The following is a 17,014-nucleotide window of genomic DNA, read 5'->3' as shown; positions in this document are numbered from 1 at the left end:
AAGCACTATTGACTCAGCCTGTATATTCATAAAAACAGATTTGAATCAGATTTCAGTTTACAATTGACATGTAGTTCTTCAATGTTTGGAGTGAAAAATATCACATTTTCATGGAAACCTTAACAATCAACAAATTATGGAAGTCTTCAACATTACCAGCGAAATATATTTAACTCGGTAGAACAACTTTGTTCCAAATCTTTCATTTCAAACAGGGAACTGAATAAACTAACATTATGCAGAAGTAACAAAAGAAATAGACCAGTTTCAATAGTGCGAAAAAATATGAATTCTAGTGCTATTACTCATCAAATAACATCGCAAATACCTGAAACGAACAATTTCATCATTAATTGCTCAGTTCACACTGATGGGTCAGTAACACAAACTAATTTCCAATTCAATGTCGATTTTTTTATTGTTCCGATGTATGACACTGACATGATCATCGCTATCACAATGATAATTGGGTGTATTCATTCGATGTGGTAATCGTTAATTCGCCAAGCTTACCCTGACATTTTTTATGAACAAAGTAGGTTCCATGTATAAATTATAGTCAGGATGTTTTGCTAACTATGTCTAATTACACTATGTCGATTATCGTGATCGGCTAGATCTCCGTATTCGACGATAAAATAATACATGTTGAAAATTCCTGGGAAGTTTTCAATTCGTTGAAATTAATTTCAGGACAATTATACCAGATGAAGTACATCAGGTGAATTTTTCAGACTACACCTTTGTTCATATTCGGTTAAATAACTACAGCCTAACTCAAAAATATCAGAATCTTTTCGAGGAATTATAAGGCCATCAAAAAGAGGCCACCAGATCTGTCTCCAATAGACTTTTTTTCTTGGGACAACTTAAAAGCATTAAAGTAATAAAAAAACAAATGTATTAATTGCATGGGTTAACAAGTTTGCGATGAATGTGGCAGCCAAAAAAGCAACAAAATTTTAACAATGCATTCGAAATTCATATTATATTATTCTATAAAATAACATTTTTCAGAGTACAAAAATTGAAAGAAGCAATGACTTGGCATCAAATGTTGCATCAATTCATGCGCATTTTCCCCCTTGGAAACCAAACGACTGTGTACCTAAATAACAGGCCAATTGAAAAGTCCCCAGTCTACCATAGTAAAACACATTTTTTTGGCAAAATTTGTTTTTATTATTCAACATAGTTGCCTTCTAGGGCGATACAGCGATTATAGCGATCTTCCAACTTTTAGATACCATTTTTGTAGTACGATTATTCTTTCGCTTCAAAATAGGCCTCAGTTTCGGCGATTACTTCTTCATTGGTGCTAAATTCCTTTCCAGCAGACATTCTTTTGACGTCTGAGAACAGGAAAAATTCACTGGGGGCAGATCTGGCGAATACGATGGATGCAGAATCAATTCAAAGCCCATTTCATGCAATTTTGCCATTGTTTTCATTGATTTTGGACACGGCGCATTGTCTTGATGAAATAGCACTTTTTTTTCTTTAAATGGGGCCGTTTTTTAACGATTTCATCCTTTAAACGATCCAATAACGCTATATAATAATCGCTGTTGATGGTCTGGCCATTTTGGAGGTAATCAATGAATATTATACATTGCGCATCCCAGAATAATGCCATAAACTTGCCAGCTGACTGTCGATTGGACTCCAAAGTGAAATGATGGTGTCATGTTTCATCCATTGTCACATATCAACGCCAAAATTCAGCTTTATTGCACTTAAACAGCTTCAAACACTGCTCGGAATCATTAACACGTTGTTACTTTTGTTGAAAATGGGGCGCGGCACCCATTTTGCACAAAGCTTTCTCATGTACAAATATTCGTGAATGATATGATGTACACGTTCAGATGCTATCTTCACAATGTCTGCTATCTCAATCAATTTCACTTTACGGTCATTCAAAATTATTTTGTGAACTTTTTTGATTTTTTCGTCGGTGACAGCCTCTTTTGGGCGTCCACTGCGTTCGTCGTCTTCGGTACTCATTTCACCACGTTTAAACTCAGAATACCAATCAATGATGGTTGATTTTCCTGGTGCAGACCCCGGAACCTCTTCATCAAGCCAAGATTTTGCTTCAACTGTATTTTTTCCTTTCAAAAAGCAATATTTATGAGCACACGAAATTCTATTTTTTTTCCATCTTTTTTCAAATAACGAAAGTAGCTACACTCATAACGCAATATCTCACAAACTAATGGTCAAATGCTGTCAAATTTTGACACGGATCGTTTAAAGGTTGGTACTAACTAAAAATTATACGGATTTAATACTAGCACCGCCATCTGTGCATCAGGCCGGGTACTTTTCAATTGCCCTAATAACCACAGCCTACAGCAAAGATATCAGAATCTTTCCGAGAAATTATTAGACCATTCAAAAGAGGCCACCTCGCAGTCTAGATCCGTCTTCAATGGGCTTTATTTCTTCGGACAACTTTAAAGCATTAAAGATATAAAAAAAAGCAAATGCAATTAAATGCAAGTATTAACAAGTTTGCGCGCAAACTAATTACAATTATAACACATATAAAGTAGTATGTACTGCAAGAAACAGTAGACATCGATAGTAAAGCGTTTGCGGGCCTATGCTTATTGACTTTTTTTCAAACCATCCAAGAAATCTCTCATTTTCGTTTGTACCTCCAATTAAGGATCACTCAGTATACATCGATTTAGTAGTTCAGGAACTACATATCATAAAAGTAATTGAACAGCCATATGTATGGAACGACCGGACAGACAGACATTTATGATTTTAACCGAAAATTCGTCATGAATGAGTCTAACGTTATCGTTCGAGATCAATCACGGTTTAAAATTTGAAACCTTCAGACGAAAGAGCGATCTGTTCTGGGAAAGATAGCTCAAAAAACGTTGAAATTGTTGAATAATACGTTCATGTTCAGATTCAATAATTATTTCAATTTCCCATGAACTTTTACCCCTTTCATAATTTAATCAAAACTTCATAAGCCTTGTTATAACAATTTCCGAAATTTTATATTAATTCTCGCAATTTCCCCACAAGGAAACGACAGCTAATGCTTTCCCCTTCAAAACTGCCAAATTAGATTAACCGTGAAATTTGCCGCGTTTTTATCCTGCATAAATCATTCTGCCCCGAGCATCACAATAAATTCAAGATTTTGCAATTCAAGTGAGTAATTATTCGCCACCTCGAAGGTTATCCGAAGATTTCCATCAAAGTAATCAAGCCATTACAATCAAATCTCCATCATTTCTGCACTCCTCATTAAACTTCAATCCAAGTAATCGTTTTAGGTGAAAGTGAAAAAAAAAATGAAACATTAGAATACACAGTGATGATCATTATTCACATACCTGTCGGCCTAGTTGCCAAAGAAGCGTTACTGTCTTCAACGTAAGGAATTGTTTTGTGCGAAAATTTAATCGATTACTTTTTATGTCTTATTGAATTGACAAAAGGGACAATTTTGGAGCGTCAGATACCTCCTGCATAATCAAACGAAAAACACTGACTTGCCGTCAAAAGCTTCAGGGCGCCCTTGAAGGCCACATGTCGACATATAGCACTTCATAAGATAAGTCCACGGCCTAAACAATAAAAACACATTTTTCATAAAATTTTGACTTCACCTAATCGTCAACCTAGTTATCTTCAAGAATGATAAATGCACTCCAACGCTAGTCTAACTTTTCAAATTTAAAAAATAGGCTTCAACTTCGGTAATCACTTCTACATTAGAGCCAAATTTCTTTGCCTGGAGCACCTTTTCACAGTTGCTGTTAATGTAGCAGAGTTTGAATAACACTTATCAAGTCAGTGCTTAGCTTGAACAGTTTTTTTTTCCATAAAAAGCAGTGATTTATCAGTACACGAAACTTTTTCGAGTAAAAATAAATATAGCTTAACATAACCTTTGATATATCGATCCAGACGAAATATTGACATTTTTAAGCTTGTAACTATGTTATAAGATATGATGTAAAAGGTTTTCCAATAGATAGATTACCTTTATTTCAAATAATCAAATATACATGAACAAGAAATGAAATAGTATCAACAATAAATAACTCAACTTTTAACTGAACATTTTACAATCTGCTTTCCAAATAATCATTTAAACTTAAACCATACACCTCAAAATCTATCATCACGTTACAATACAGCGTTATAATAATTGAGATGCATAGAAAAGCTGGTGTGTCTACTTATACCTGTAAAACTTTCAGACAAAACGGAAGATTTTTCAGATGTTATCCTAACTTGATATAATATTATATCTATTGTATATATATAGTATACCTACTTGATTTCGTGAGATCGCGTCTGTTTCAGATGGCGCATACAGCGTTTATATTTGACATTTCTGAAGTCCTCAACTCTTGTAACCTTTATAAGCTTGTGACGATCTTCTATACTCTGAATAGGCCAATAGCCGTCTGTCATCATATTCCATTCTTTTCATTAAAAATTCGATATGAACTGAATTTTAATTTATTTCATTTCAAATGGCGCCAAACAGATAGCGGGAATTCCAACAATTCTGAAGAGCGCCATCTTACACAACTCTTGTAAGCAGAACACCAAAGCAACAGGTGGAATATCTCAAAAAGTCCGAAACAAAATCGAATCAGTACACACACCAGGGATTAATACACTACGTCAGTGTTTGTACTTTCATGTATCACTAAATGGGAAAATTTGAAAAATTAATTTTTGTAGATTTTCATGGATTTCGAAATTCTATGAAAAAATTCAAGAGACCTTTTCTTCATTTAAAATCTTTTGATTTAAAAAATGATATAATTTTTTAGAAAGATATTGGTGTAGGAAAAGGATCATCGTACCCCTCTATCTACGCTTATGAATAATTTTGGCAGGAGACACTTACCTAATTCGAAACAATTTATTACCTAGACTTCAATACCTTGAAATTAAAACAATGAATCCAATAATAAGTAAAAACCTGATTTGTTTTTCAAATTTTGATACCCTGTATCTCGAAAATGTAGCTTGTTAGGATATCTGTTCGTATGAACTTTTTTCATGAAACGAGGTGTTCTATCCGTCACCAAAGTTATTGAACTAAAATCTGGACAATCTTGTATAAATGCTCTTCATATTTTCCAAATAAATTATGCCACCAGAGCAAAACCCAAAATTTTGACAGGATAATCTCTGCGGTATCCACCAGTATCAATAAACAAAGAAAGATATATTAGATAAACGTCATTACTTCTAAACTAACATATAACGTTACCAAATATTTGCATTATCTGCTGGTGATGACCCTCATGTTTACCAAAATCATCAATAACTTAAAAATAATAGCTTATAAATTTTTGTTCCGCTTTTGAAACCGTACGATGACTCCTTAGAGGAAGTTGTCTGGTTTTTCCCAACTCTACGTCCTCGGTTACCTATAATATATGAGCAATATTGAATGGTTCCTACCCACAAGACCTAACCTTGATCTTTAGCTGCATCTTGATTGCATCCTGATCTCTGGACATTGATTATAATAAAATTAAATGTTTTCTAGCATAACATTCACATTTCGCAAACATACTACTGATTTTATAATGATTAAAATTATCTTGTCAATCAGAAAGTTGTAGTCACTAATCAAGAAATTATTAGAGCATTTTTGCGCTAACATAATGTGTAACAAGCCTTCTTTCAAGTTGTAATAACTTTAAAGATGTGCTAACCTCTGTTTGCTAATCAACAACTGATTAACAAATTATAACAATGATTTTTATCACGTTCTATACTGAAATGTATTGAAGAATAAATCATGTATTCAGTGAAGATTAGAATCAACTTTTTATATCATATTATTCGGAATCACTAAACTCTCAGGAATTAAACTTGCTTATTTAATATTTTTATTCAACCTTCTAGACATCTGTGAGATCTCTCAGAAGTTTATGGATTGTGCTATCTAGAAGATTGATATACTGTGCCAATTTAAAAAAACAAGTCTATTCGGATAGATAATTTAAGGTTTAAGTAAATCGATCGACCTGTCAATAATATTTTTGATTAAGACTATCAACATTTCATTCCTCTTTAATAACTTCAACGTTGGATATAACAAATCTTTTCATGAAAAAAAGTGCATATAAATATATATCCTAAAAAGTTTCGTTTTCGAGATACAGGGTGTTAAAGTTTGAAATGAAAGAACAGTTTTTTAATAATAACTCTAGTATTATTACATTCATTGTTTTACTTTTTTGGTATTGAAGTCTAGATAATGTTCGGATTAGGTAAGTGTCTTCTACCAAAATTATCCATTCGTATCCTACTATTATCTTATATCCGTAAATATAGGTGTGCGATGATCCTTTTCCTATTGAAAATATATACCACTGTCTTCTTTTCGAAAAAATCGTTTCATTTCTTAAACAGAGCTTCATTAAAAAATGATCTCTTCCTTTTTTTTCCTAGAATTTGCCGTTTTCGAGATAATCAAGTACAAAGCAAACACTATCCACGAAAATCTACAAAAACAAATTTTTCAAATTTTCCCATTAGTGATGAATGAAATTACAGAAATTGGCGTAGTGTATTATAATGCTTTTAGTTGGTATTTATTTGAATATTTTAATCTAAGAAATGTTCAAATTGTGCCTCGTCAACTTCCATAAACTGGTAAAAGTTTTGATCAAACCTCACATTCTGAAGTATGTCTTGGGTAATTCTGCTACAACGAAAATTTCTTCATATATCTTTTCCAAAGAGGCATTCCGTTGCATAAACTTTCCATTTTAAGAGGCCCCACAAAAAAGTCTAGAGGAGACAGAAGTGGAGATCTAGCTGGGCATTCTATAGGATGCCTTATGCCAATCCACTGGTTGGAGAAGTTCATATTATTCAAAAATGATGTCTAACACCATCGGCATACCGAGGTAAAGTTCTATTTTGCTGTAAGAAACATACGTGGTTCCGAATAGCGATTGTCATTCTCAACGATGTCAATAAATACCTCAATATTTGAAGCTCAATTCATTCAGAATTGAAAACTTTGTTTCGTTTCGTTTTTTTATCTGATACTATATCAGTTTCTTGAAATTTCTGTAGCAACTTCAGAATTTATTTTCCATAAACATGGCTCACAATTTTAAAACTTTCTTCAATTGTGTACACCATTGTGTTGAAAAGTCTAGTTGAAGATAAGAAGAAAATATTATGTTTCATACAATTCTTCAATACTGAATTTTAAATCACGAGAGTTGAAGAGGAGTGTTAAAAATGCGCCCTAAAAACACTTGTTTTGGTTTGATTTTTCCATGCATCTCAATCAGAATGATGTTTTACATTTCTCTCAAAGCCGAATAATCAGTTCTTCATTCATTATAATATTCAGGAGGAAAGAATATTTTCAACAACATATCGCACGAACTTTCTTCCTTGTTCAAATTTGAAGGCTAGGGGATGTCACGCAGAGGGAGAAAATGATGGTTTTATGTGAATAAATGTTTCCCTCAAGAACAAATGATAGGTCCGAATGGTCTGAATTTTTCTACCCGAAAAGGGCTCTGTTTCCTTTTCAACGAGACACAGTGTAGCAGATATCACTTCAAGGAGAATTCTTATTATTTACATTTTCCTAGATATCTTTAAGAGTTACTTCCAGGAGAACTATGTCTTTTTCTTCACCTTAAACCGCTCCAAAACAGGAGTTGGTGTCCCTTGACCTTTTGTAGCTGAAAACGCAGATCATCGAATCCTAGTTATCTGTCTGCCTTCTGATAATGGCTCAAACGTCAGAATGGATAATTATGAAGCATTCATATAAGCCTTCACGAAGATAAATTATGCATATCCTTCAACTGTATAGATAACCGATTTATATCATTTGAGTTGATTCTGAATATTCCCATCCTAAGTTTGATTGAGGTTATATGACTACAATTGCATGTAAATTTTTTGAATACCAAGACATTTATCGTAGCGTCTGAGTCATAATATTTATATTATCAAGACCGCTGCTGCATATCCCATTAAAACTAATTATAGTGTTATGAATGCTGGAAAATAGGAATTCAATTTGCGTAAGACAAAGTCGCTACAAATTTCAGAGGAAGATGTATAAGTTGATTATTGATGGGTCGAATACTAATTTGTTTTGTCTATCATAACTACATATTTTGACTATATCCATAGGTGTAAAACTTTGCTTCCACCGTTATTTTTTTCAAAATTCGAGCCTTTATTGTGAAGAACTGATTACACATTTATGATTCAAAGTATTATTGTCCATCGCTGGCCACTACTTTCTCCCATCTTTCGGGCAGCGTACGAATCCCGCTTTGAAAAAATTGGTCATCTTTTGAAGCGATCCACGAATAGGTACAATTTTCTACTTATAAGTTCTGGTCCGACAGGCCATGTGCCATTGATGTAAACAACAAGGGAGCAGTGTCTGTAGAATACGGCGGGTGGGGTAAGACTTCCCATTTCAAAGTACCCAAATATATCTTGACCACTTTCGCAACATGGAGTCCAGCATTGTCATGCTTTAAAATCACTGTATCATGTCTCTCGTAGTATTGCGGCCGTTTGTCTTCTAATGCTCGCCTCAAACGGATTAATTCCGTTCGATAACGATCGCCTATGATTGTTTCAGTTGGTTTTAACAACTCGTAATACAATACGACGAGCTGGTCTCACCAAATACTGAGAATGACCTTGGTATCATGACAATTCGGGTTGGCCGTCGACTTGGAAGCATGGCCTGGATATCACAATGATTTTCTACGCTTGGGATTATCGTCTCCAGTCACAATGCGATGTAGAAATCCCTTCCGTCTTTGCCTTACAAGCAGCTGTTAACAAGCAAACAAACGCCGTTCAACATATCTCGGCTTCAACTCGTACGGCACCCAATTTCCTTGTTTCTGGTGACTTTCAGGCTTTTCGAAATGCTTTGTTGCGTCACTCGCAATGATCCTTACAATTCTTGTTACGTTTGACACGAGTGTTTATCAAGTTATGCCCCCAATTATGCATCTTCGAAAAACTTCTCTCTTCCACCGCCATGCTGGTCTTCGACGTTGAAATCACTGTTCTTAAGGCATTGAATCCACACTCAGCACGTTCTTTCACCTATAGCGGCCTCGTCATAGGTATTTGAGAGCATTCGATGAGCCTCAGCCGCAGATTTATTCTCCCTCAAATCAAATATTCCCTCAAATGATGAGAATTTGGCTCGTAAGCTGACATGTTCAATGGAGAATACCTTTATGATACAGACACAAATCGACTAATATTTCAATGACGTTAGGTTTACAAATACCTAAGCTTATCTGCTATCTACTTATTTCGACTACCACTTACCGCTACAGCCATCTATTGCAAAACGGCGGAAGCAAAATTGTACACCTAATATATTTCAGTTTTCTTTTGAAGTTTTGCTGAATAATTCAATTGACGATATTTAGTCTCTACTCCACTCAAAACTTGAAAATATTGATAGGGTTGAACATTTTAATTTTGGTCATGTTTTATTCTCAGTTGTTGTTCAATTTTCAATTTTTCCAACTGTTTCGCTTTTGCCAGCCTAGAAGGTGCTTCACGAATTAGGTAGTAAATTGTTGAAACGTGTATCGTTCAATGTAGTAAGGGCGTAGTTTTCACTTGTCAAATATCAAAAGACGATAGCTTTCAGATAGCGGGTTGTTCAAAATAAACCCTCTTATTGGAAAATGTTTCACTTCCACCCTCATAACACCCCGTATAACAAAACGATATTATTTTCCTGTCAATCTTATGCTGCCAACAAAATGCACATTAAAGCGCGATACTATCTGACCTATATGTTGCCCCTCATTTTATACAACACTGTTCTCAAAACTCGTATATGTTCATACAGCATATCTTGACAAATATGTCAAGAGTTTGGCACACCCCTTACAAGCGGAAGTCCATCCCTTATAGTATGTGATGTACGTAAATTATGACCTTTCCACTTTCTCAGGTTGACAAATTGGGAGCTCAGTGCTGACATTTACTCAACAAATGGCATTTAGTTCACGCGAAGTAACCTTAAAACTAGATTGCATGTAAACATTGGAATATCTTTTTACAATAACATTCAGTTGATAGGTTAGCCAGGCAGCTTTTTGAATATTATTCATCATCATGAATAACATGGATCTTTGCACTTTTTTATTTTTTTTCGTAGAATTTCCAATGTGGATTTTTATTTTTTTGTAATTTACATAGGCCGGCAACTTTGCTTCCGTCGTTTTTTTCCGGAATTCCAGGCTTTATTGTTAAAAACTGGTTGTACATTTATCCGTCGCTAGCAACTAATTTCTCCCATCTTTCGGGCAGCGTACGAATCCCGCGTTAAAACACTGGTCATCTTTTGAAGCGATCCAAGAATCGATCCAATTTTTTACTTCTTCATGAGACTGGAAGTGCTGGTCAGCCAGGTCTTGTGCCATTGATCGAAACGAGTGATAGTGCGAGGGAACAACGTCTGGAGAATACGGCGGGTAGGGTAGAACTTCCCATTTCAATGTTTCCAAGTATGTCATGACCACTTTCGCAACATGGGTTCGAGCATTATCATGCTGTAAAATCACTTTATCATGTTCTCATTGTATTGCGGTCGTTCGTCTTTCAATGCTTTGCCCAAACGCATTAATTGCATTCGATAACGATCACCTGTGATTGTTTCAGTCGGTTTTTACAAGTCATAATACACTCCGCCGAGCTGGTCCCTCCAAATACTGAGCATAACCTTGGAATCGACGTGGAAGCATGTCCGGGATATCCCCATGAGTTTCTACGTTGGAATCATCTTAATGAATCAATTTTTCGTCTCCAGTTACAATGTGATGCAGAATCCCTTCCGTCTTTGCCTTGCAAGCAGCTGTTCATAAGCAAACAAACGCCGTTCAACATCTCTCGGCTTCAACTTGTACGGCACCCAATTTCCTTGTTGTGAAATGGCTTGTTGCGTCACTCCCAATGATCCTGCCAATTATTGTTGCGTTTGACGCACGAGTCTTGATCAAGTAATGCCTTCAATTCTGCATCTTCGAAAACCTTCTCTCTTCCACTGCCATGCTGGTCTTCAACGTCAAAATCACCGTTGAAACTACTCGCAGCAATTTCTTTCACTAATAGCGGCCTCGCCATAGGTATATGAGAGTGTTCGATGATCCTCAGCCGCAGATTTCTTCATATCAAAGCAGAAAATTGAAACCTCTCGCAAATAACGAGAATTTGGCTCGTAAGCTGACATGTTTAATCGAGAATGCAGACACAAATCGACTAATATTTCGATGGCGTTATGTTTGCAAATACCTAGGCTTATTGTATGACATCTACGATCTATTTATTTCGAATACCACTTACCGCTACAGTAGGGCTGCCATACGTCCCGGTACGCCGGGACATGTCCCGGTTTGGATCAATGAGTCCCTGTGTCCCGGTCAGTTATTCAATTGTCCCGGTCAGTAATTTGACCGTTTTGAGATTCATATTTCCTTATATAGGGTAGGTGAGACAAAATTTGTTTTCATGGAATCTCAACGGATTCCAGTAATCATAAAGCTGAAATACTGTTTCCGTTGCTCAAACATTATTTTTATGAAACTGGGGGATTGAAAATAAAATTATTAAAATTGGACACATGGCCAAATAAATTGTCTTATACAATCACTTTATTTTGTATTGAATCTTTAGAGGACCTTAATATTTCTATATGAAATATTTTCGCTGTCAGTGCGGATAACTCAAATAGGTACTCACTTCGAAGTAAAATGAAGGCGAGGTTTTTTTCATTAGAAGAAATTTTTTCCAAAGACATCATAATACCTATTTGTTCATTGTTGCGACTTTATGTTGTTTTTATTGCGAGTTGATATTATTTTTGTTCTTTATGAATTATTTCAGTGGATATCTCTGAATAAATCTTATTTTTTGGGGAATGTGTTATAATTCAACTACTAAGTGCAAAAAACTCAATAATCCTATAGAAATCCTGGATTATTGATAAATGAATACCTCTCAGATGAGGTTTTAATTTTTGTGTGGTATTTTAACCTATATTTGTGCCACTTGTCCCGATCGATGTTCCAACATTTATGGTAGCCCTATGCTACAGCCATCTATTCGGAATTAAGGGCATTAAACATACTGTTAGTACAACCTAAGTCTTTTCTTTGTTGTAAACGAAATAACTAATGAAAAATCAGTTCCATTATGACCCAAATTTCATATAAACCGCACAGGCTACTTTTCTGTCGTCAAAACCAATCAAGAAAACAAAACACAACAGAAAAAACAAAACCTTTTTGTTTAATCATACTCTATACGACCTTGGACCTAATTGCTTTATCAAGATGAGATGTTATCATACAGGATTACAAGTGAAAATGAGGTTAGTGAACCTTGTCTGGCGTCTGGCACATTTTAATCGGACATTTCACATTCGGCATCAGACAATTTTCGACCGCAATACCGTTGAATGAAATATTCTTTTGGGACAACGGCTTTTAGCCCAAATAAGCATAAGAAGCAATTCGGTATTCTTGTCCCAAATGTGACAAAACGTTGGTTGCTTGATAAGTCTTCGAACAAGCAATTATGTGTCCGATCTTGTAGATGAGTAACACATCCGATGCCTTCTTAGAATCTGGTTCATAAACCCAAAACAACTGCCAAATATATGCAGGATGTTGTGAAACTGGGGCAAGATTTTCCTGCTGAAAATAGAAAGTTTTCAGAGCAACTATAAGTTTTTCCAAAATTCAATTCTACAAGAGTTATAATGATTTAAAAGATATATTACTGTTTCTCAATTGCACCTATATCGATTTTTTATATATTTTAATTCGATTTTCTCTGTTGTTTCAGGAGAAGTTACTGAACAAACTTGAGGAAAGTGAACCAGAATTAGCAGGATGCCAAGAAGAAGAGGTTTGTATTCTTATATTTAACTGAATAGCATATTCTAAAACAAATTGCAAAATGGGCTCCTATTCCAACACGAATGCATGAGTGTTGGAATTGCCTTCTGTAACTAGTATTAGACGATATTTTCTCTATTTCGGTCGAGTTTTGTGATATATTGTCGAAATTCAATGAAAAATTCAGATTATACATCTTAGTGACTTTTGTATAGTATCTTGACAGTTGGTGTGACTGTTACGAAAATTGACAGATTACGGAATATGAATTTGAATCGTATGTTTCGAATTTTGAAATAATTTATAATTACGCATAAAATTCGTGAATTATGCCTGACGAAATCTATTCAACCCCACCAAAATTAAGAGAAAATGAGAATGACGTTGAAAATCATTTCACTATATTCAAATTATATTATATTGACAATTGATAAATTTGATTTGATTGATGTGAGTTAAAATTTGATAGGAGAGTCTGTGTTAACAACTACAAAACGAAAAATATAACTGATAACGATGCACTGTTTTCTCTTTTCAGTACTGTAATAAACTCAATACGATACTAAAATAGAGAAATATTTTTTTTTATCTAGATTCTCTGCTAGTATAAAACGGAGCAATATAAACAAATCCGCGCATGAATAGGATTTCAATATGAAAAGGTTCTGTCCGTCCAGAGTCGAACTAAGGATAATTCACATAATCGTACAGTTTGTACTCCATATTAATCTACAAATTAAATATACAAAACATCTCAATATAAAATATGCATTCACACTTAACGTTACGAATCAACGGAGATTCTCGAATTCTATATTTATGTAAATAAAAACATGATTAAAAATGTAATATCAAAAATCTAACATGACATCGACAAAATAAAAAAAAAGAATTTTCTTAAATCGAAAAAATACAACAGAATAGCAAGAATCGCACGGGATGGAATCCCGGAAACCAAGAGACCCATGGGTAGACCACCTAAAAGATGGAAAGACTCCTAGATCTCAACATCTAACGAATCGCATGATTGAGTTGGAAAAAACAGGCTGTGAGCCTAAAAAAAGAGGAAGAAGAAGACAAGAATAAAAAATACCTCAAGATCCAAAACATCAATAGAAATAAAAATTGAATAAACAAAAATATTGTGAAGAATTTAACATGATATTCGAAAAATTATATTTCCCGTGGAAGATCTTGTATTACTTACTCTTCTACTCATTTATTCTTCAAATAATAGGATTAACATATTGCTATTCATAATTTCAAAATGAAATATAGTAAAACCTAACACCTAAAATAACTAATTGCTGTTTTATCAATAACTTATTAACATCAATTTTTTTTTTCAGTGCGTGATATGCATAAACGCGAAAGCTACTATGGAAACTGTACCATGTGGTCATAAGGTAGTGTGTAGAAAGTGTTTCGTAAAAACCATACAAATAGCTGTTTCCCAAAGACTTTTACCTCTCAGATGTGTCATTTGCAGAGCGAAAGTACTGAGGCTAAGGGTAAGTTAGATAAAAAAAAAATTTATTTGTATTTATTTTCTATTCAAACAAATATTGTTCAGAATTCAGTAGGTTATGGCAAATGAAGCGCTTTAATAACGTTCAGAAATTGTCAATTTGTTTTATCGAAATCAGTGCTCATTTGTAAATACTGAGACAAATTTAGAAAGAATTCATTTCACACGAATTTAAAATTGATTTTTTTTACACGATACAAGAGTACTAGTGCCAAGTAATGAACTGTACTCGGCACCACTTTAAAATTTATCTACAATACGATGAATAGTGAGTTGATTAACTAAATAATTTCATCCATGAATTCTCTCAATATCCATAAATAAGCACTAATTTAGATAGAACAATTTAACAATTTCTTGTATGTGTATGATTTAATATCGTAATCTAATGAACACAAATGACATAAGAAATGTCAAAGAAATAATGAACAGCGTTGCCATTATAATCACATTAAATTGTAAAATTTCTATTGAGAATCCTTTATATTCTATTTCAAACTTTCAGTAAATTAAGTAGCAGTCCCAGTGGCAATAAAAAATGTGCCTTCATTTGAATAATGAAAAAATTCAGTGACCAAATATGATACTTACGCCACTGACATGTATAATGAAAATAAACGACATTTTCCCTTTCAGACAGGCCCGGCACTGCCCTCGTCCGTGAGTGGTTACTCAGTAAACTCAAAGGCATCCTCTGTTCCTCAATCCGACAGCCTGTACAGCGTAAGCAGTGGCGGCTCGTCAATTTCTTCCAATTCCAGTGCTTCCGAATGCGGTCCTGGAAACCACATAGCCAGGGGCGGAGTTGTGGGGGGTTGTTGCGGCGGAAGGTGTTCAGGGGCGTATCCGAGACAACCGGCTGCAGGTGCGATAAGAAGGAGTCAGCAGCACTCGTTGAAGATGCGAAAGCAGGATTACTGCAGAGCAGATAACAGGTTGCCTCCTATAAGAGAATTGCCTGGACAGAGTCCTAGTCACAATACACCTCCCGCTTCCACTAGATTAAGGTGAATTTTTCATTCTGTAAACACCTTTTTTCGCAATAAAAGTTACGGTTATCTGAATATACAGGTTGATATAACTTTAGAAACAAACCAAAGGTTTAGGTATCCAAGGCTGGCACGAGTCATTTTGGCGCCTGAAGAGAAATATTTTTCGGCGCTCCTGCTGAAAAAGCATCAATATCAACATGAGAAGAAATCTTGGAAAAAACACTTTTATTTATTGAACGTATTGTATAAAAAAATCGTAAATATCAACTTTTTTGAATAGAAACATAAATAAAATCACTATAAATCATAATAAAATGAAAAATAATACAAAAATTGAATTTCTTTATATTGAGAAACCTCCAGGCTTTGTTTGATTTCATTATTTTCCATCCAGGATCTAAGACAGATGAGGCATCTTATAAATTTGTCGCCTAACATATTGCGGGTTTTTGTAACTGTAAAAACAGCTTTGGAAAATTATCTTTCAACAGGAGCTGAAGATGCTGGTGTTAATAAAAAAACCTTGGCCATTTTGGCCGAGTTTGGAAAAATATTTCTAAAACTACCAAAATATACCTATAGATTTCATAGAAATGTGAGAAAACCTCTAATAAAGTCACACTGGCGAATGCTTCAGGCTCTCGGCGCTCGAAGAATCCCCTAATTTAGTCTAAGCGCGCACGAGATTGCAGAAATATATGCCGTGCGACACGCGCATATCAAGCTCAAGTAATATCAAGTAGCTTAATATCAAGTTAAGCAATAAATATCTAAAATCAAGTCAAGTCAACCTCGTGTATGTAATTTTTCACGAGCTTAATTGTCAAGTGGTTGGTTGCAACGTCAAGCTACTTGGCTTGATGAATCCTTAGAGAAGATGTTTCATGACGACCCAAAAATGATTCAGTTTTGCGAACTGTGACTGCAAAATTTCCACTATTTTTGTAGTGGATTTCAACAATTTCAGTGCGATCTTGAAGTGTATATCGTTCGTCTTTCAGTAATAGCGTATTTTTACTTATCAAATGTCAAAAGACAGCTTCGAAAGTACCCAGATAGCAGGCTATTCAAAATGAAACCTCTAATTGAAAAACCCTTTATATGAATTAGCACCAAATCATCAAAGACTTGTATTCTACATTCAAATTCATATATTCCAGACGAGATTCATAATTTCAAATGATACATCTTCTTCTATATTGTTGCATCTTGCTATTTTTCGATTCTTCACAATAAACCGTTTTCGAAATATATCATGTGGTTTAAAGGGAATCAAATTAAAAAAACTCAATTATTATTTTAGGTTGAAAGTTATCTACAGCGCTGATTTTTCTTGCTGAACCCTAATTTTTTTTTGATAAATCCATGAATTAAGTTACTAAACACTCAAACACAAATTTCATATTGATTAATCTCCAGAACCTCCTAACAGATTTTGCCCATTAACGAAATTATCTATTATATTAAGTCCTTGAGCCTACCCTGAAAACTACAAGTCTAACTCCTTCCATTCAAGTGTTATCATATACACAGTCACCCGACGGGCCGACAAA

General features: G+C 34.6%; 1 protein-coding gene across 4 annotated transcripts in view; it reads left to right on the top strand.

Annotated features, from left to right (window-relative positions):
- LOC123681622 overlaps nt 1-17,014 on the top strand; it is a 104,474-nt gene that overhangs the window by 79,488 nt on the left and 7,972 nt on the right. For all 4 annotated transcript variants that reach the window (XM_045619836.1, XM_045619837.1, XM_045619835.1 and 1 more), the window contains exons 3-5: nt 12,889-12,951; nt 14,291-14,452; nt 15,106-15,476. In XM_045619836.1, coding sequence (XP_045475792.1) covers nt 12,889-12,951; nt 14,291-14,452; nt 15,106-15,476 — 596 coding nt within the window. The remainder of the gene's footprint in view (nt 1-12,888; nt 12,952-14,290; nt 14,453-15,105; nt 15,477-17,014) is intronic.

This window comes from Harmonia axyridis, chromosome 6, assembly GCF_914767665.1.
Source record: "Harmonia axyridis chromosome 6, icHarAxyr1.1, whole genome shotgun sequence".
NCBI classification, from domain to species: Eukaryota; Metazoa; Arthropoda; class Insecta; order Coleoptera; family Coccinellidae; genus Harmonia; species Harmonia axyridis.
This window is presented reverse-complemented; position numbering and strand designations above follow the sequence as displayed.